Source organism: Misgurnus anguillicaudatus, chromosome 18 (genome assembly GCF_027580225.2).
Source record: "Misgurnus anguillicaudatus chromosome 18, ASM2758022v2, whole genome shotgun sequence".
Lineage (NCBI taxonomy): Eukaryota > Metazoa > Chordata > Actinopteri > Cypriniformes > Cobitidae > Misgurnus > Misgurnus anguillicaudatus.
In genome coordinates this window covers 20060626-20080658 of record NC_073354.2, presented here as the reverse complement: position 1 = coordinate 20080658, position 20033 = coordinate 20060626, and the positions used below count along the sequence as shown (strand labels likewise).

At 38.0% G+C, this 20033-nt stretch overlaps 1 protein-coding gene across 4 annotated transcripts in view; it reads right to left on the bottom strand.

Annotated features, from left to right (window-relative positions):
* Nucleotides 1–1805: 1805 nt before the first annotated feature.
* The window catches only part of syne1a (spectrin repeat containing, nuclear envelope 1a), a 163983-nt gene continuing 145755 nt past the window's right edge, over nt 1806–20033 (bottom strand). For 2 of the 4 annotated variants that reach the window (XM_073856031.1, XM_073856029.1), the window contains 17 exons: nt 17310–17472; nt 16223–16420; nt 15847–15987; nt 14481–14661; nt 13768–13907; nt 13495–13686; nt 12535–12838; nt 12324–12392; nt 11456–11559; nt 11203–11329; nt 9129–9340; nt 8277–8477; nt 8063–8191; nt 6447–6659; nt 6154–6246; nt 5549–5607; nt 1806–2776 (listed from right to left, as the gene is read on the bottom strand). In XM_073856031.1, the coding sequence (XP_073712132.1) occupies nt 2515–2776; nt 5549–5607; nt 6154–6246; nt 6447–6659; nt 8063–8191; nt 8277–8477; nt 9129–9340; nt 11203–11329; nt 11456–11559; nt 12324–12392; nt 12535–12838; nt 13495–13686; nt 13768–13907; nt 14481–14661; nt 15847–15987; nt 16223–16420; nt 17310–17472 (2788 nt within the window). In that variant the 3' untranslated portion in view covers nt 1806–2514. The remainder of the gene's footprint in view (nt 2777–5548; nt 5608–6153; nt 6247–6446; nt 6660–8062; nt 8192–8276; nt 8478–9128; nt 9341–11202; nt 11330–11455; nt 11560–12323; nt 12393–12534; nt 12839–13494; nt 13687–13767; nt 13908–14480; nt 14662–15846; nt 15988–16222; nt 16421–17309; nt 17473–20033) is intronic. The other 2 variants (XM_073856030.1, XM_073856028.1) reach the window with 2 other exon arrangements.

Here is a 20033-nt window from a genome sequence, read left to right as displayed (position 1 = left end):
TTATGATAATATGGAATGTATGTTTTCCAAAGAAAAACACGGATAAAAATAAAATACAAATACTTGGAAAAATACTTTGAAGTAGAAAGTAAAACCTCTGCTTGATAGTGACCCTAGCAACTTGTCAACCCACCTGTAGTCTGTGGACGCTGGCATGAACGATCAATTTACTTCTCCTTTCGGTGTTTTTTGACAGTCTGTAAAACGATAGCTCCTAATTCTTGTTAATCTGTTAGTACAGTCTATCGCACAACAGCTTTTTCCCATTTAGACGCGTTTTCCCCGTGTTTTCGTTGATGTCACACTGTACACAAATTCTGCCGCTATTTCTGTGGCCACTCAGTGGGCGTAACAGCAGTCACTTTCGCCGAAGGTGACGTCACTTGCATACCCTCTATATATGGGCACAATTCCAAACAAACATTCACCCTCAGAGCATTTCCCCATCAGAAAACTCGTTTTTAAATGTATTTAATAAAGTTAAAAAGCTGTCGGAAGCGTGAGGTGATGATGACGTTGATGTCGAGACACCTTAGGTTTTCGTTTTTAGTAAACGGGTTTACACTTCAAAATTCATAAAGTTGCGTTCATCTTGGAAGATTATCTTGTTGGACAAAACTTGTAACTTTATACACAGGTTATTTTTGGGGAAAAATGAATGGGCTTTTGGCGAGGGAAACCAGTGTACCGCTACTTCCGGGTTAACCTACTGGTAGTTTGGTGAATTGTATTAACGGTATATGCTTACAATTTCTGCAGAAAAAGATATAATAATTGATAACACTCTAGGTCCTTACCAATAATTATTCAAACAATTTATTTAAAAATAATTGTTTTATAAGACAGTCTATTTTGATTTGTTAGTCACATATGTTGTATAGCAAATTAAAGAACCTAAAGGTACAGAAAAATTTACAATGTACTAATATACATCATTTACCTTCATGTCATCCCAGAAGTATACACCTTTCTTCAGTTGAATAAATCGGACGGATGCTACTATATTACACTACAGTAATAACACTAGCTGTGTGTAATTACAAGCAGCTCCACATAATAATTACATCTAGTTCATTAAGCATTGCTTTCTAAACACACCTATGTTGTTACCGAAACCAGCACATGAGCGCCGCCTGCAGGGCAGCCTGAAAACAACTTCATATATAAAAAAGTATTTTCATAAGTTGCATATCAGTGATTGATTATTACAAATTATTGCTATATTTTTATTAAAGTTTACATTGATAAATCTTAACTTGACTAATAAAAAAACACATTAGCTCCGTGATCAGTGCTATACATTTTGTGAAATGAACAATGTTTACTTATGGTTTGGTGAGTTCTGCCCAAACTGTATTTACAAGATGTGTCTGCTGTAACAGTGGTGTCATTGCTTTGATTGTATGACCAGGCCTATGAAAGCCAACATTAAATAAGTCTTTTGTTGTTTAATCATTGAAATGTAACACACTTAATATAACAGAAACTACCTGCTTACGTTCTGTTACTTTTGGTTGTCATTGTGGTGTGCAGTATTAAATTATTATGTGATTATGATGATGTGATGTCTGTCAGATTTATCCTGTCATCATGTGTGTATTTGTTTGCCGGTTATTAACCGTGCACTTGTCAAATACATTTCAGCTTTAATTTCCCATGATGTGAAATATTATTTGTAAAGTTTTCATTTTGAATTACCTAAATGTGAAAATGTAAATTAGTCTCCATTAAAGGTTGATAAATAAAAATACTTCTAAAATAATAGTTATAGCTCTGTATGAACAGACCATGCAGAATTATATCTATTAAATGAAAAGATGTATTTTTATTGTCAGCATTAGCAAACTGTACATACATAAATAGGCATAGACATTGTAATAATAATTAATATTTCTGTCACATCATACCACACAAATTAAAATATCGTATGTAGATATAAATCAGTAAAAAGCACACATTTCTCAAACCTGTCAGTGATTGTTTTGCATTTGTGAAAAAGAAACTTGTAAAATCCATGCCACAAAATAAAAAAGTTGAATTGCCATGCAAATAAAGTATTTAAATAATACTGAAAATAACTTTTTTCTACAATTTTAATCTTAAATAATAATAAAAAAATAAAATAAAACACTTTCCTTATTCTAAGCTAATAATTTTGGCCATTTTGGTGGACGGTATAAGTGCAGTACCTTACGCTTATGTCAGTGCTATTAAGTACATAAATATTTTTTCTTCTGTTCTTTGGGACAGAAGTATTTCTCCAATTATCTGTACAATGATTTTTTTTTACCCAAAGTACAGAAGTCTAACACTAGTCTACATTGCAAAAATTTCAGTAATGGTACACAGTTTACAGTGAGCAAAATAAAATTAGCAGCAGTATTGAACTGTACAGGGACTGGAAAAATCAGCTTTGGCTAACAGATATGCCGTTTAAGTCCATTTTGTGTCCTGCCATGCCCTGCAGTAACTTTGAATATAATAATAAATATATAAAGGCAAGTCTCATCCTCCTCATACAGGTGGTGGACCATTGGTATAGCGGAGCATGGGATGGAAAGATCTGGCAAAATTGTTCGCATAAGCGCAGCTGTAATCTTCCTCAGTCATGGGTACCAGACAGGTTAGGCCCACTATGAGCAGTAGCAGTAGCTGTAGAGGCAGTGCTGCCCGGAGCACTCGCAGTAGAAAGGGCTGACAACGAGCCACAGCAGCGCCACCTTGGGACCTGGAGGAACCAGAGTGAGACGGCGCGCATCCAGAACCTCTGGGCAACCTAAAAACAATATTCAAATAGGTTAAGATTAAACAATACGCAATGTGATTTAGATCTAATGACACACAGATCAACTCAAGAAATCAACTTCTACCATTTTAATCTGCTCACTTTAAAGAGTTTGATTAGTTTTTAATCAGTTTTTAGTCAATCTTTTAATTTACCACCGACAGGCCTTGTCGTGGTGTTGTGGGGCCCTAGGCAAGATTATGAAGATGGGGCCTAATGGTAGCACTGTAATTCTGTATTTATTATTTTCATTAAATTGTCATGTGTGGATTACTCAGATCTTATTTTAATATTAAATCCTGGTATTTCAGTGGGTAAATAATGTGGACAATCAGAAATGTCTATATTTAAAGGGATGAGGTGGAAAAGGCCAAAGCGGGCTGATGTCAAGCTGCAACGTCGGGTAGACGCTCCGTTTCAGTTGTAATAAAAACCCAACATCAGATTGACCTCAAAACCCAATGTTGGATGGACGTCAAGACACAACGTCAGGTTCACGGTGGGCAGACGTTCTGTTTCGGTTGTAATAATAATCGGACTGACGTCGAAACCCAACATCTAACTGATATCAAAACCCAACACCGGACAGAGGTCAAAAACCAATGTTGGATTGACGTCAAAATCCAACGTCGGCTTGATGTAAAAACCCAAAGTCAGATTGATGTCGAAACCCAACGTCAGTCTGATGTCAAAACCCAACTTCAGATTGATGTCGAAATTCAGGGTTGGTCTGATGTAAAAATCCAACATCGGCTTGATGTAAAAACCCAAGTCAGTCTAATGTCAAAACACAACATCAGATTGATGTCGAACCCAACATCAGATTGACGTTGACACTCAACGTCGGTATGACGTTGAAACCCAACGTCAGTCTGATGTCAAAACCCAACGTCAGATTGATGTCGAAATTCAGGGTCGGTCTGATGTCAAAATCCAACGTCGGCTTGATGTGAAAAACCAAAGTCAGATTGATGTCGAAATTCAGGGTCGGTCTGATGTCAAAATCCAACATCGCTTTGATGTAAAAACCCAAAGTCATTTTGATGTCAAAACCCAACATCAGATTGACGTCGAAACCCAACGTCAGATTGACGTCGAAACCCAATGCCGGTATGACGATGAAACCCAACGTCAGTCTGATGTCAAAACCCAATGTCAAATTGATGTCGAAATTCAGGGTCGGTCTGATGTCAAAATCCAACGTTGGCTTGATGTAAAAACCCAAAGTCAGTCTGATGTCAAAACCCAACATCAGATTGATGTCGCAACCCAACATCAGATTGATGTCGCAACCCAACGTCGGTATGACGTTGAAACCCAACGTCAGTCTGATGACAAAACCCAACGTCAGATTGATGTCGAAATTCATGGTCGGTCTGATATCAAAATCCAATGTCGGCTTGATGTCAAAACCCAACATCAGATTGACGTCGAAACCCAACATCAGTCTGACGTCAAAAAACAATGGCCGACGGACGTCAAAACTCAATGTCGCTTAATGTCAAAACACAACATCGAACTGACATTAAAAGCCAATGTTGGATGGACATCAAGACACAACATCGGGTTCACTGTGGACAGACGTTCTGTTTCGGTTGTGATAATAATCGAGCTGACGTCGAAACCCAACATCGGACGGACGTCAAAACCCAATGTCAGATTGATGTCAAAACCCAACGTCGGTAAGATGTCAAAACCCAACGTCGGTATGATGTCAAAACCCAATGTCAGATTGACGTCAAAATTCAAGGCCGGTTTTATGTCAAAATCCAACGTCGGCTTGATGTCAAAACCCAATGTCGGTCTGACGTCAAAAAACAACATCTGACGGATGTCAAAACTCACTGTCGGCTAAATGTAAAAAGACAACATTGGACTGACATCAAAAGCCAATGTCGGCTTGACGTCAAAAACCAACCTCTCTGCTATGTTATTAGAAAACATGGGGTTAGCTTCCACTGCTATGCTAGTAGTAGCTTCTGACTCAGCGCGTCTGTGAGTATACTGTAGTACTAAAGTTCTGTTGCTGACTCGCGTTGCCCCCCCCCGACAAAGCAAGCCTGTAGGACACATGTAGAATGGGCCGACCCTAATCACAGACAGCATTTCATTTTACCCAAGCCATTTAGAAATCCAGATTAGGGGCATCGAAGTTTGATTTCATAATGACTTCAATCTTTGACCTGAGGAGACATCCATGTTTACATTTATGGCCAATTACAAACATTTAAATATATCTAGATATTTTGGTCTTGGACAGAAATCATTTATTGGTGTTTTTGGTCAGAAAACTTTACCCTCGTATTTAGTAATACTTTATAATACCTTTCTTTAACAACTAACAACAAACAATATATAATGCTTAACAAATAGTTAAGTACTTATTCTGCAAAAATCTGTATATGTATATATAAACAAATTTATAATTTAATGTAGGCAACATGAAAGTAACACCTTGTTAAGCATTACATACATTAGATGTCATGTTTGTTAATGTTATTAATGAAAGACATTAAGACGGCTAAAATATTGGGTAAAACTTTAAAGTTTTCTTGTTATAAGGCAATAATGGAGGTGGGAGCATCACAATGAAAAAAAATAAAACTGCAAAAATGATAAAGCAACAAAAAATTCAATATTTTCATATGGCATCAAGAATGAAGAAAGATGATGGATCTAAACAGATTTTCCATGGTTTACGCATCATGGATCTGACATAAGTTTCATCATCCCCCTGTATTCTAAAGTCCAGGAGACAGGTACCTGCGACGTGGATGTCTGGCTGTGGATCCTGGTTCAGACACACTACATTTGCCTCGTAGCTGTTGTGCAATGAGCAAAGGGGAGGGAGGGATAAAAGAAAAGAAAGAATGTTTCAGTCCCAGCAAATAAGGACAAAGCTTGTGGTGACAAGCAGATAAACAGCCAAGCAATCAATATTGTAACAAATCAGTAAGAACAAAACAAAAAGGCAGCAAAATAATCCAATGCAATGACAAAACAAATCTTGCAACATGCAAGAAACCTGGCGTTCCATTACAGACACCGTAAATCTTATGGAATGGGGATTCAATTGACTGTTTGCTTGATTTAATTCAAAGTGTCTGAAAGGTAAAGCCAGTATTTCTTGTAAAACTTTCACAAGATACTTCTGGGGTCACAAACTACGTTTTTGGCAAGCCAATGTATTTACTGGGGTTTGAGGTATTGAGCAAATACCCACGAGATTTAATCTGATTGCAGTGTTTAACTGGAGGAAATGTGTTGAAAATCTTCCACTGGTATAAGCTCATCCTCAAAGTAGCAGAACAGTGAACTTCATGGCATGCCAAAAATAATATCAAACAGAGGGAGACGGATTGGATTACCGATTGTCGTTTTGTTGAAACGCTGACTTCTGAAACAGGACTGACTGATCCAGAAGTATCAGTGTCATCCGTAACAGACCAGAGGGATGCATCCTGCAAGTTTGGTGAATGGAAAAGTGAGAAAACCAAGCAATGATAGATCCGAGTTATAGCTTTAATAATGATACTGTATAATAGGCATGTTTCTATGGTGCATGAGGATTATGTATCTTCATTTTAAATGGAAACAAGGAATGTTTTCCAGAATGTCAGATTATAGGTTTAATTCATTTTTGAATTGCTTCTAGACTCACTTGTCTGTCCCCATAAGCCTGAAGCTGTTTTTCTAGCAGCTCCAAGTCTGTGCTCACAGCCTTCATGAGCAGTCGCAGGCGGTTCCCAATGACATGAACCCTTTCCTGGGTCTCCAGACACTCGCTGCCATGTGCCTGTACCAGCAGCTGGACTGACAGCTCTTGCAGACTGTCTACTCTTTGCTCTGTTTCCATCAGCTCCCGCTGGATTTGCTATAAACAAACAATGTAATTTAGATTGGTTGATGTGGAACATTTGCGTTCCAATTAAGACATTTATAGAATTGTGCAATTTCATAGAGGTTTATGGAACTGTGCTCTTCTATAGTACTTGAGTTTACAAACTATTTTACAGAAATGTGATTTATATAACTGCAAATTATAGAACTGATTTAAAGAACTGTGGACTAACAGCTGATGTATAGAAGTGTAATTTATAGAACAGTAATTTATAGAACTGTGATTTATAGAAAAGTGATTTATAGAATTATGATTTATAAAACTGTGGTTTATAAAATTGTGATTTATAGAACTGTAATTTATAGAATTGTAATTTATAAATGTGATTTATTGAGCTGTGATTTATAGAACTGTTATTTATAAAACTGTGATTTACAGAATTGTGATTTTATAGAACTGTGATTTATACAATTGTGATTTATAGAACTGTAATTTATAGAATTGTCAATTATAGAATTGTGGTTTATAGAAATATGATTTATAAAATTGTGATTTATAGAACTGTGATTTATAGAACTGTGATTTATAGAAATGTGATTTATAAAATTGTGATTCATAGAACTGTAATTTATAAAACTGTGATTTATAAAATTGTGATTTATAGAAAAGTAATTTATAAAATTGTGATTTATAGAACTGTAATTTATGAAACTGTGGTTTATAAAATTGTGATTTACAGAAATGTGATTTATACAATTGTGTTTTATAGAACTGTAATTTATATAACTTTGATTTACATAAATCTGATTTATATAACTGTGATTTATAGAAATGTGATTATAAAATTGTGATTTATAGAACTGTGATTGATAAAACTGTGATTTATAAAATTGTGATTTATAGAATTGTGATCCATAGAACTGTTATTTATAGAATTGGCATTTATAGAACTGGGATTTATAGAATTGTGATTTATAGAAAAGTAATTTATAAAATTGTGATTTATAAAACTGTGGCTTGTAAAATTGTGATTTATAGAACTGTAATTTATAGAAATATGATTTATAAAATAGTGATTTATAGAACTGTAATTTATAGAAATGTGATTTATAAAATTGTGATTTATAGAACTGTAATTTATATAACTTTGATTTATAGAAATGTGATTAATAAAATTGTGATTTATAGAACTGTAATAGAATTTAATTGTAACTATAGAAAAGTGATTTATAAAACTGTGGTTTATAAAATTGTGATTTATAGATCTGTAATTTATAGAAATGTGAATTTATTGCACTGTGATTTATAGAACTGTAATTTATAGAATTGTGACTTTGATTAGAAACTAGAAGTAACACACCATTCAAGCAAGCTACAGAATCAACCTATTTCGGAAAGCAGTCACACACTTCACATACAGAAGTAAAAGGTGGAACCTTAAGTGCTTTGTAATGAGCCCGCAGTTTATGACGATCTAGTCCTGATGCGATTGGGACAATCTCATTCCTCCTCCGGTCAATGTTCTCCAGCCAGAGAAGAAGACCATGGCTCAACTCATGGAACTCCTATAGAAAAGCACACTGTGTAAGTATGCATTTGTCTTTGCCTTTGTGTGACTCCTTAGTCTTTGTGTGTTGACTGTGTCTGTACCTGGCACTGCATCAGAGCATCTTGGAGAGCTGTTCTCCACTCTTTAAGTGATTTGCCCAGTCGATCCCAGCTTGAGTTCATCTCTTTAAGTCTGGCTTTTAGGTCCAGGCCCTCTTCTGAATCTGACTGGAGAAGTGCAGCGCTACTTAGGTTGATAGATAGTACTTTAGACTTATGGGAATCCATGTCCTTCTGTAGGTCCTGTTGAGTGTCAGTGAGAACCCATAGGAAATAAACATAAATGAGACCTCTTGAAATTCAACTCATTCATTTTATAACTCAGTACTCATACAGTACATCAACAACCGTCTCTTTTGTATTTTTTATTTCTTCTACAGATTAAACATAATTGAGACTCCACAGAGCCTCCCTGAGCAATACATTTTGTCCGAATAATGTGCCTTGTGTGTGTTCTTTATAAAGCAGAATGTTTCATTTAATTTGAGGAACATAGCGAAAGGTAAGAGAGACATCTGTTGGTTTATTAAGGTTTTATTTGTTTGTCTTATGCTAATTGCTCTGAAGAGGTCTACTTTCAGGTGTTTGGAGTATACACGCTTGATATTATACTGCAGCAGTCAGTGTATGTGGGTCAGTGGGATGGTGTGACATTCCTCTGGTTTATTTCTGTTATGCTGACATCCTGACCTTTTTCGGCTGTCAGATTTTTGTGTGTGTACACTATAGACACGTGAACAGTGTCATTTTACCGCTTAGGCTCCTTAACCAAAACATGTACAGTAATACCGCATTGTGCAATTGTATCATCATACACAGTTTAGTAACTCAGCAAAGGGCACACATACATATCTATGTTAAAATGTTTGTATAAATCACGTAAGCAACACATACCTTTAAATTTCTAATCTTCTGCTCAATAGTGTGTATATCTGTACTGAGATCACTCCCCCTCAGTTCTGCTAACTCTGCATCAGCCTGGCTAAGCCACGCCTCCATTGCACTCAGGTCAGAGGTCAGCTGCTGCCATAATATCAGATTTTCTCTCTGTCTATGATCTACATCAACAGTCTGGGCCTGGTTCAGCTCCCAGCGCTCAATCACACCTGAAAGACAAAAATTACCACAAATGCATTACAATCATTTAAGAAAAAACCTAGAACTGAGTTAGAAATAAATAAATGGTATACACTTCTTCTGGAGTCCATCAATATTCCGATATAGCCATTAAGTTTTTTAAAGTATGAAACTAAAGTTGTGAGAAATGTTATGCATAAATTTGCAGCACTATATAATGATCAGCAAAAAGCCTTGGTTTCAGTGTCTCTGTGCTAGACTAACTTGTGCCATATTTCTCTGTGCTAGACTAACTTTTGCCATGTGTCTCTGGGCTAGACGAAGTTTTGCCCTGTGTCTCTGTGCCACAGAAACTTGTCCCTTGTGTCTCTGTGCTAGACTAACTTGTGCTGTGTGTCTCTGTGCTAGACAAACTTGTGCTGTGTATCTCTTTGCTAGACTAACCTGTGCTGTGTGTCTCTCTGTGCTAGACTAACTTGTGCCCTGTGTCTCTGTTGTAGACTAACTTGTGCTGTGTGTCTCTGTGCTAGACAAACTTTTGTTCTGTGTCTCTGTGCTAGACGAACTTGTGCTTTGTGTCTCTGTGCTAGACTAACTTGTGCAGTGTATCTCTGTGCTAGACCAACCTGTGCTGTGTGTGTCTCTGTGCTAAACTAACTTGTGCCCTGTGTCTCTGTTCTAGACTAACTTGTGCCCTTGTTTCTGTGCTAGACTAACTTGTGCAGGGTGTCTCTGTGCTAGACAAACTTGTGCTGTGCATCTCTGTGCTAGACTTACCTGTGCTGTTTCTCTCTGTGCTAGACTAACTTGTGCAGTGTGTCTCTGTGGTAGACAAACTTGTGCTGTGCATCTCTGTGCTAGACTTACCTGTGCTGTTTCTCTCTGTGCTAGACTAATTTGTGCCATGTGTCTCCGTGCTAGACTAACTTGTGCTGTGTGTCTCTGTGCTAGACTAACTTGTACTGTGTCTCTGTGATAGCCAAACGTGTGCTTTGTATCTCTGTGCTAGACTAACCTGTGCTCAATGTCTTTGTGTTAGACTAACTCATACTATGTGTTTCTGTGCTAGACTAACCTGTGCTCTGTCTGTCTGTGCTAGACAAACCTGTGCTGTGTGTCTGGGCCAGACAAACCTGTGGTGTGTGTCTGTGTTAGACTAACATGTGCTCTGTCTCTGGCATACTCTGTTAACCTGTGTCTCTGTGCTAGACTAACTTGTGCAGTGTGTCTCTGTGCCAGACAAACTTGTGCTGTGCAACTCTGTGCTAGACTTACCTGTGATGTTTCTCTCTGTGCTAGACTAATTTGTTCCCTGTGTCTCTGTGCTAGCCAAACTTGTGCTGTGTGTCTCTATGCTAGACTAACCTGTGCTCAATGTCTTTGTGTTAGACTAACTCATACTATGTGTTTCTGTGCTAGACTAACCTGTGCTCTGTCTCTCTGTGCTAGACAAACCTGTGGTGTGTGTCTGTGTTAGACTAACATGTGTCTGTCTCTGGCATACTCTGTTAACCTGTGTCTCTGTGCTAGACTAACTTGTGCACTGTGTCTCTGCGCTAGACTAACTTGTGCCCTGTGTCTCTGTGCTAGACTAACTTGTGCTGTGTGTCTCTGTGCTATACAAACTTGGCTGTGCATCTCTGTGCTAGACTAACCTGTGCTGTGTGCCTCTGTGCTAGGCTTACCTTTGCTATGTGTCTCTGTTATAGACAAACCCGTGCTGTGTGTCTCTGCGCTGGACTGAACTGTGCAATGTCTCTCTGTACTAGATTAAACTGTGCTCTGTCTTTGTGCTTGACTAACTCATATTCTGTGTCTCTGTGCTTTACTAACATGTGCTCTGTGTAATTGTGCTAGACAAACCCATGCTGTGTTTCTGTGCTAGACTAACCTGTGTTCTGTGTCTCAGTGTTATCAGGGTTGCTGAGTCCTGACAGATTGTCCTCTTCCTCCTCCAGCTCTCCTTCAGCCCTCTTTATTGCCTTCAGACTGCCCCGGCAGTCATCCATTAACCGCATCTGAGTAAAGCATACAAACATATGAAACTCCACATTCATATGGGCTGTACATCAAATGTTTATGAATTAGTTCTATTCTCCGTTACTTCTCAGAATTTTTTTTCTCTAGATCAAATCTTTACTTACATATCCCATATAAGAGGTGTCATGGCCACACTTTATGTCGTCTGTTTGCTGGTGACTGTAACGGCTGGTGTCCAGCATATTATCTACTAATCGGGCTGTCTCACCTGGAGTAAAATGATGAACTGATTATTACAGAATGTCACATCACTTTCATAATGAGAATGGTTAGTGAATCAGTGACCAAGAATGGTAAGTGAAACTTTTGTGAAGTTATGATCTTTAGTAATAACGAATCATTGAAACAAACATCTTGAATATGGATGACAGTGTGGTATGACAGAAAAATGGTTTCATGCAGTGGATCTATGCAGTGGTTTCTCAATTCCTATCCTCACGCCCCCTCCCAGAACCTTAGCATGTAGAATACCTAATTTCACTCATCAGCTTGTTAGTTGGATAATTAGGGAGACACCTACAACATTTGACTTTAGTGGCACCACGCAAATTGATCAGTGTGGGACTTTGCAGTCCCATGAGAGCATTGTGAGAGTAGGGGACCCGCACTTGTGGTACTGTGATGTCACACGCTGGTCGTTCTGCACAGCGCCGCATGAAGTCAAACAAGGCTTTTATGGCAAGGCCTAAAAGTTAAATCAGGCGTTTTTTTAATCAGGAGACACCTAAAACATTCTGGGAGGTGGGGGGTGTGAGGACTGCAATTGAGAAACGCTGGATATGCATGCATGTGACTCCAACTTTATCATAACATGTACAGCATTCGCTTAGTTAGGTTATTGTGGCACACAAGGGATACTGATACGCCGTTTTTGGAATTCATGTTTTAGTGCAATTCATAAATATTTGAAATGTGCACTTTAGCATGCATTGTGCTTAGCATAAATTTAGCATGCCACAGCCGATTGCCTACCCGAGGAGGACCTCAAAGTGTTTTCTGTTAGTTTAATATAAGCCTCAGGGCTCTCAGGAATCACTACGTCTGTAAATAGAGATACACAACAATATATACCAACAGAATAAAGAGAACACCTCCCAAGCATTGTGAAAACTCCACACCACATTTATTGCATTTAAAATGTGCTACGACATTAACAACCTTGCTGACATGCAAGCACTCTCACCTGTAAGCGCTGTAGTGGTGATACAAAGTAACTCATCATCCTCATCTTTGTTTTGTCTCCCCCGTTCTGCAGACATGGTACGGCCCATAGGGTCTAGATCATAGTCGTGGTCCCATTCCAGCGGGATAGAATCTACACTGGCGGGTGTGTCTCGTCCGGAGCCGTTTGTGTGGACAGGAGCTGTTGCATCTGAGGGTGTTCTGCTGGATGAGTGGGAAATTGATCCATCTTCACTCCACTGAAGATCTGAGAGATCACCCGTTTCAAATTCACGATCTGAGCCATCACACTCATCATCGATCAGCTGTGAATAAGAGATTAAAGAGGGAGCGAGTTGAGAGCCATTACCTATATTATAACAAAGCAAAAACATACAGTACTGTGCAAAAGTCTTAAGCCACCATTACATTGCAATGGTATAGTGCCCATATTTAATTTTTAACCAGAAAATACATGGAAAATAGGAAATATGTATGCAGTATTAAAAAACTGAATAAAGTTATAAGTGTCAAGTATTAAGTGTGAGCTCCCCTTACATCTAAGCAATAGCAGAAACCTGCAGGCTCTCTTTAATCCTAAATTAATTAAAAACCCTAATTTCTAATTCTTTTATGATGACTACAAGGACGTCAGTTTTTTCAAAGAGCTCAAGATGTGCTTAGTGCCAGCTAAAGGAGGTCACACTAGGCTAAATACTGACATTTGCCTGATTTTCTTCTGAAATTTGTTTTTTTTCCATATTTTGTGTACACATTTTCTGTATTTTCTTAAATAAAATATGAATGATCATTACAACTGTGCTAAAACAACAAAGCTGGTGGTCCTAAAAAAGTCCTAAATGTACATTACATGACACCATATTGAACAGCGCATTTAAAATTGTAACTTCGCAAATAAAAATTTTGCCCCTGCTGGTGCATGCATGTCTAAATTTACAGTATTTATGTCTGTGTGTCTCACCGCCACTCGTGTGAGTTTCTTGTAGTAGCGGTCCACCCGACCAAACACCTCCCTGCAGTATCTCTGCAGCTCATCCAGCTCCTCCTCTATGACAGCAGCATCCATAGGCTCACTCTTCTCCATCAGCACCTCCCCCTGCCCAAACACGCTCTCCATCTTCCCCATATTCAGACTGATCTCCTTTTGGAAAGCCTGGTACGCCCATCGAGTTCAAAGGGTGAGCGATACACATTTGCATATTCCAATAGAGAGGTACCCATGCACATTTCTTACCTTTAACTGTTTGATCTTGGCCTGAATGTCACACTCTGAGAAATGCTCGATGTTGGTGAGCTGTAAGTCCATTTCAGTCAGCCAAACCAGAAAACCATCTCTGGCTGTCTCAAACTCTTCTCGCTGACTAATAAAATGCTGCAGAACAAAACACAGGAAAATTCATCTCACTGCCCTTCTGTTATTTTATAATAAATTTTTTATAGTGAAATTTTCAATAGTGAAATGAAATCTAGTTCTTAAAGGGGACATATCATGAAAATCTGACTTTTTCCATGATTAAGTGCTAAAATTGGGTCCCCAGTGCTTCTATCAACCTTGAAAATGTGAAAAAGAACAACCCATTAACTTTTGGTAAACCATTCTCTGCAAGCATGTGAAAAAATAGGTCAATGAAATGTGCCTCCCCTTGTGATGTCAGAAGGGGATAATACTGCCCCTTAATCTGCACTATTCAACCACGGCCCTGCCATTTCGTGCAGAGATCAACTTATTTGCATTTAAAAGAACACCCAAAAACATTTTTGCTCATATCTACAAAGTGGCAATTTTAACATGCTATAAAAAATGATCTATATGATATTTTGAACTAGAACTTCACATACGTACTCTGGGGACACCAAATATGTATCTTAAAGAAATGTCTCTTGTGAAATGTCTACTTTAAAACTGTAATAAAAACAAATTATAACAAACAACCGTCTAAAAATGCTTAAGTCTGCGCAAGATGGCAGCTACTCTCCTTTGTAAAATGTCCCAGCGTCGGTTCCCATCGTGCACCATTTGTCGCAGTCGGCAGGATGAGTCTGTGCGGTTCTCGCGAGCCAGTCGTCTGTACTGTTTATTGATGAGCTCCAGCTGGGTCAGACACTCCTGCACCTGTCTCTGAAATGCCTGCAATGAAATGACATAATGTTTGTAAGATCAGGTGTACCAGACATCTTGTGATGATAAAAGTCCCCAAAGGTACCCTACTGTATGCTACAGCTGACAGTATAGAGACCTGTGAATAATTATCAAACATAAGTGGGATTTGCATACAGCTGTACTTTGACAGTTGGTCATTAATGCTTAAAAAGGGTTAAAATTTCATTCATGTCATTTATTTCTTACTTTGTCAAAAACTTTAAAAATTATGCTTTATTTGTTACAATCAATGACAAGTTTGCAAATTGTAAAATATTATCACATTTGTTGAAGTGTGCCATTTTATTTAAAGGGACATTCCACAAAAAAAAAAAAAAAAAAAAAAATATATATATATATATATATATATATATATATATATATATATACACACACACTCATTTTTCAGCTCGCCTAGAGTTAAATATTTGATTTTTACCGTTTTTGAATCCATTCAGCTGATCTCCGGGTCTGGCGCTACCACTTTTAGCATAGCTTAGCATAATCCATTCAATCTGATTAGACCTTAGCATCGCGCTAAAAATAACCAAAGAGTTTTGATATTTTTCCTATTTAAAACTTGACTCTTCTGTAGTTACATCGTGTACTAAGACGGACGGAAAATTAAAGGTTGTGGTTTTCTAGGCAGATATGGCTAGGAACTATACTCTCATTCTGGCGTAATAATCAAGGACTTTGCTGCTGTAACATGGCTGAAGCAGGCGTAGTGATATTACGCACTGCCCAAAAATAGTCCCCTGCCATTGAAAATGACTAAGGGGACTTTTTCGGCTGCTGCGTAATATTATTGCCATGTTACAGCTGCAAAGTCCTCAATGCTAATGGTCGAATCAGATTCAATGGATTGTGCTAAGCTATGCTAAAAGTGCTAGCGCCAGACCCGGAGATCAGCTAAATGGATTCCAAAACTGTAAAAATCAAATGTTTAACTTTAGGGGAGCTGGTATTAGTAAATTAGTAATTAGTAAATTAGTATATTTTTTAAAAAGTGGAGTGTCCCTTTAACTATTGCAACCGGATGGCCGCAGTGAGACACATGCAGGCTCGACCCCATTGACCCAGTCATATAATATAACAGGATGGACTTGGGGAGAGAGATCATAATTGATCTCTCCTATTCAATTTCAGCTAATCTCAACAATCTCGGAGTACCTCAAACTTTTTGAGCTCCTCTTTAGCGATGGTATACAAGACTCCGGAGGAATTAGGCAGGGCCGCTGTCCTTTCAGACACCTTCAGCCACTCTTCAAATCGAGAGTAATCATCCAAAAACTTCTGCCACAATCTCCATGTCTCCTCAATCCTGCAAACAAACACATACAGACATAAAAATGCTTCAGAATAACAGCTGCATTGTGAGCTGAACTTGCATATGATGAGCGGCACATGTGCTCACACCTGTTCCACTGGTGGCTCCACTAAACAGTAACAATCCTAACTCACACTCACTAATTCAAGCCCATAAATGTTGCTTCTTTTACACATTTGTTGTTCATTTTTATCCACATATTTCTTACAGGACTATCACACACTCAATCTTGAGCCTCCTTTCCATGGCTATAGCACAGATGTTCCTCCAGCGCCGATCCAGGCCGCGTGTAGCCTGCTGGATGGACTCGCACTCCGTCTCTGTAGCACAGGCATCACAGTCATGCAGCAACACCTCGCACAGGTTCAGTACGGATGCCACACCCGTGCTGTGCTTTTCAATGTCCCTCTGCAAATCCTGCACAGAGACGGTACACCTGCACTGAGCTACTGCATTTTGACAGTATTAAAATCAGAGAATGCCTGTTTGAAGTGCTGCCAGTTAGGATCTCATCTTTATTTCATGACAGTTTATTAGTAAGAGAAAAGCTTGAGGTCATGCACATCAACTCCACAAGTATGTTTCATCCTGTTGCCTCATCAGGTCAAAAATATACAAAAAAGAAACATTTCCTCTTCACAATATTTTCTGCACTGTAATACACTAGGCAACATTTGAGGTGGATCAAAAACGTTCATCAAAGTTGTCCTAAGACAAAAAGGGTATTGTTATAAAATGTAAGATAACTTTTATGAAAGGTTTTGATCCGCTTCAAATGTTGACAAATGTACATAGTATAACTGCCTTTGATGAATTACATCCAAAACGTTTTGTGAGCTGACAGAATATTCACAGAATGAACTCAATGAATCTATAAGAGAGGTTACTGAATTAGCATCTTTCATTTACTTATTTATACCTTTTGGGTCAGTTTCCCGGGCTGTTAGTGGGTCAGTAGGTCAGGAACTAAGCAGATAAAGTCAAGCTCTTAAAGGGATAGTTCACCTTAAAATGATGTTGTACAAACCTGTATAAATTTCTTTGTTCTGATGAATACGAAGGAAGATATTTTGATGAATGTTTGTATCCAAACATTTCATGAGCCTTATTCACTTCCATAGTATTATTTTATCCTACTATGGAAGTAAATGGGGCTTCTGATGAGAGTGAGTTAATGATAACAGAATTTTCATATTTTTGGTAAACTATCCCTTTAATTGTTAATTAACTTTTCATTATACTATGTTACCAGAATATTAAGTGACTGTATGAACGGTCACGTTAATTTTCTGTGCGTGTGTGTTACCTGCTGCTGGCTGAGTTTTCTTTGGATTTCATGAGAGTCGCAGGTTTCATAGACGATGGGCCGTGAGAGTTCGGTCTCAATATGAGACAGCCAGGAGCGCAGACTGCTCATGTTTTTATCCAGCTGCTGCACGGCCACCAGAGTCTCCTTCAACTTCTTTACCCTACAGACACACAGGCATATACAAATAAATAACTCAATATAAAACATAATCCACTCTTAAAAACACATTCAAGCATAGAGAACTATACAATGTAATATGAAACTATGAGCTATTGTAATTAAGCTACATAAATAATAGATGGTGAGGTGTAAATATCTCTTATATGTGAAAAGTAACTGTTAAAATAGCTAAATAAAAAACCTATCTGAAGTTAAAGCCAGTAGCAGAGAAAAAATAAATCACAGAGAGAGAAAGGATGACAACGTGACCAGGTCAGACTCGAAGGCTCGAACCCGAGTCTTCTATTAGCACAACAACTTAACTTGTCAGAGCACCTGAGCAGACAACAAGACCAAAACCACAGAATATGATATTTTCCTCACTTTTAGTAATGGGTGTCTTTAGTCAAACTATATTTAGCTGATAATAACACTAATACAACAACTCTACAGCATCTTCTAAATGTTTTAAATGTAAATGTCAACATTTAATCTATATATTTTTTAATATAGTGCATACAGTATTTTGTATAATATTAAAAAGTAAGTCATCTCTATAGTTCTGGATTTGAATATTTGATGTATGTAAATAATGTCAATGTATCGTTAAATATGTTATATCACGTAAAATACTGTAGAATGTGTATTGTCAGGGACAGATTATCCATAGACGGGATTGGACGAGTGCCCTGGGCCACCAGGCAATAGGGGGGCACCAGGGGCTCCAGACTGTGGCCAAAGTGTTTTTTTACAAGTAATAGTGCATGTGCGGGCATCTGTGACAAAAAAATGAAATGCGCGATTGGGTTTTAACCACTCAATTGCATGACGCGTCAATCGTTTTATGTCACCATGCGCACAGTTGAATCTAACAATGGGTCTACAAAGCCCGTGTAAAGTCAACACATCTCACTCAGAACCGTGAGAAGACGCGCCGGCGCAGGTTTAAAATTAGATATTGCAGGATCAATTGTGCATAATGACATAAGGAGCAATTGCATAGAGTTAAGTCTATTTAGTATATTTCAGTAATGAAGTAATTTTGGAAAAATGTGACTAATTACATTAAAGGCATTAAGGCATGCCCTTAATTTTCTGCTGGCGCTCCTAAAATGTTCAGTCAGGGGCTACAGTGCTCTTAATAACAAAAAAGTTAGTCTCTCTCTCTCTCTATATATATATTTTTTCTTTTCTTTTTTTTTTTGGGGGGGGGGCTGCAAATGTGGTCACTCTGGGGTCACCCGGAGTATTGTAATATAAAATCAGTAGCAGAGACTAACTGTATCCCATTGGCGTCAGTGTTTCCTTCATATCCTTGAATGTGCCTAAAAATACTGAATCACATGCTCAAAAGCAAGGATACATACAACAAACAACTCACGCAAACCAGCATAGCATGTTTCGTATCTCAGATTAGATGTAAATCAAAGAGCACTAATTCAAAGTGAATGTGTTTAAACTTCAGCTAACTCTAAATGATCCTTTACTGTATGCTGCAGGCCGTTAGGAAAACACAGATAGACTGTGACCTAGTGATATAAAACCCCCATGTAACTTTGGTATGTAAACGGTTCAGTGTGGCTGTGCTTTATGCCACATTAAAATCTTTAAAACCACAGCAAGAACAGAGAAAAGTGCTCAAATACAGCATGTCTAGATTTATAATGAACATTTGGACATTCACACATCGGAGAAACTTTATAAGGTAGGAAACTACATATTTTAACATAAACTACTTCCGGCACGTCTTAACAAACGTGCAGTGTCTTAAATTATCAGCAGAAAAATGTAAATAAATCTTATCCTGCCTGTTAATGTCGCAGTCACATTCTGGCAGATCTGAATCCTGTCCTGGACATTCTGCCATATTATCAGTGCCCATATCCAGCACCATCAAGCCAAGTCTTTCCAATCAAAGCTTTTAGAAGAAAGAAAAACTTCCACACTGTCCAAATTCCCCTTCTCTTTCGTCTGAACAACAAGTGTCCAGGCTTTCTCCAACCCCCTGTCTAATGTGTATGTGTGTAAAACGCTCTCAAGTGCAGGCATGAGCAGCTGGGAGTGACAAATACTGCCGTGGCTAAAATAAGATGACAGTCATTAGCATGTGCTGATCAGAGGACTGGAATCTCAGTGTGGGTGTCTGTATTTTAAAACAAATAAACCTCGTACAATAGGGAACATTAAGAGAAGGGTAAATGAAAGGCTAAAGAATAACTAGAAATAGAAATGAAAGGGCAGGGGCGCATGAAGAATCATATGTGCATTAAAAAAAGGTTTAATGCAACAAACTTTAGGACATTTTTAGGTCTACCCAACTCAATAATGTCGCTTATCTTTTAATTTCACTACAAAATAATGATGAATATACCCTTAGACAACTTTTAAAGCACGTTTCTGAGTTTACTCAACTAAGGATAGAAAAAAGTATCGCTTTTAACTTTGAAGTATGTATTTAAAAAAAAAAACACTTAAAAGAGTCCAAAACATCGGTCGAGTAACTGTTCAAACAGTTTGGGTTGAATGCATATTCACTCTACACAATGCTTTTTATACCTTTGT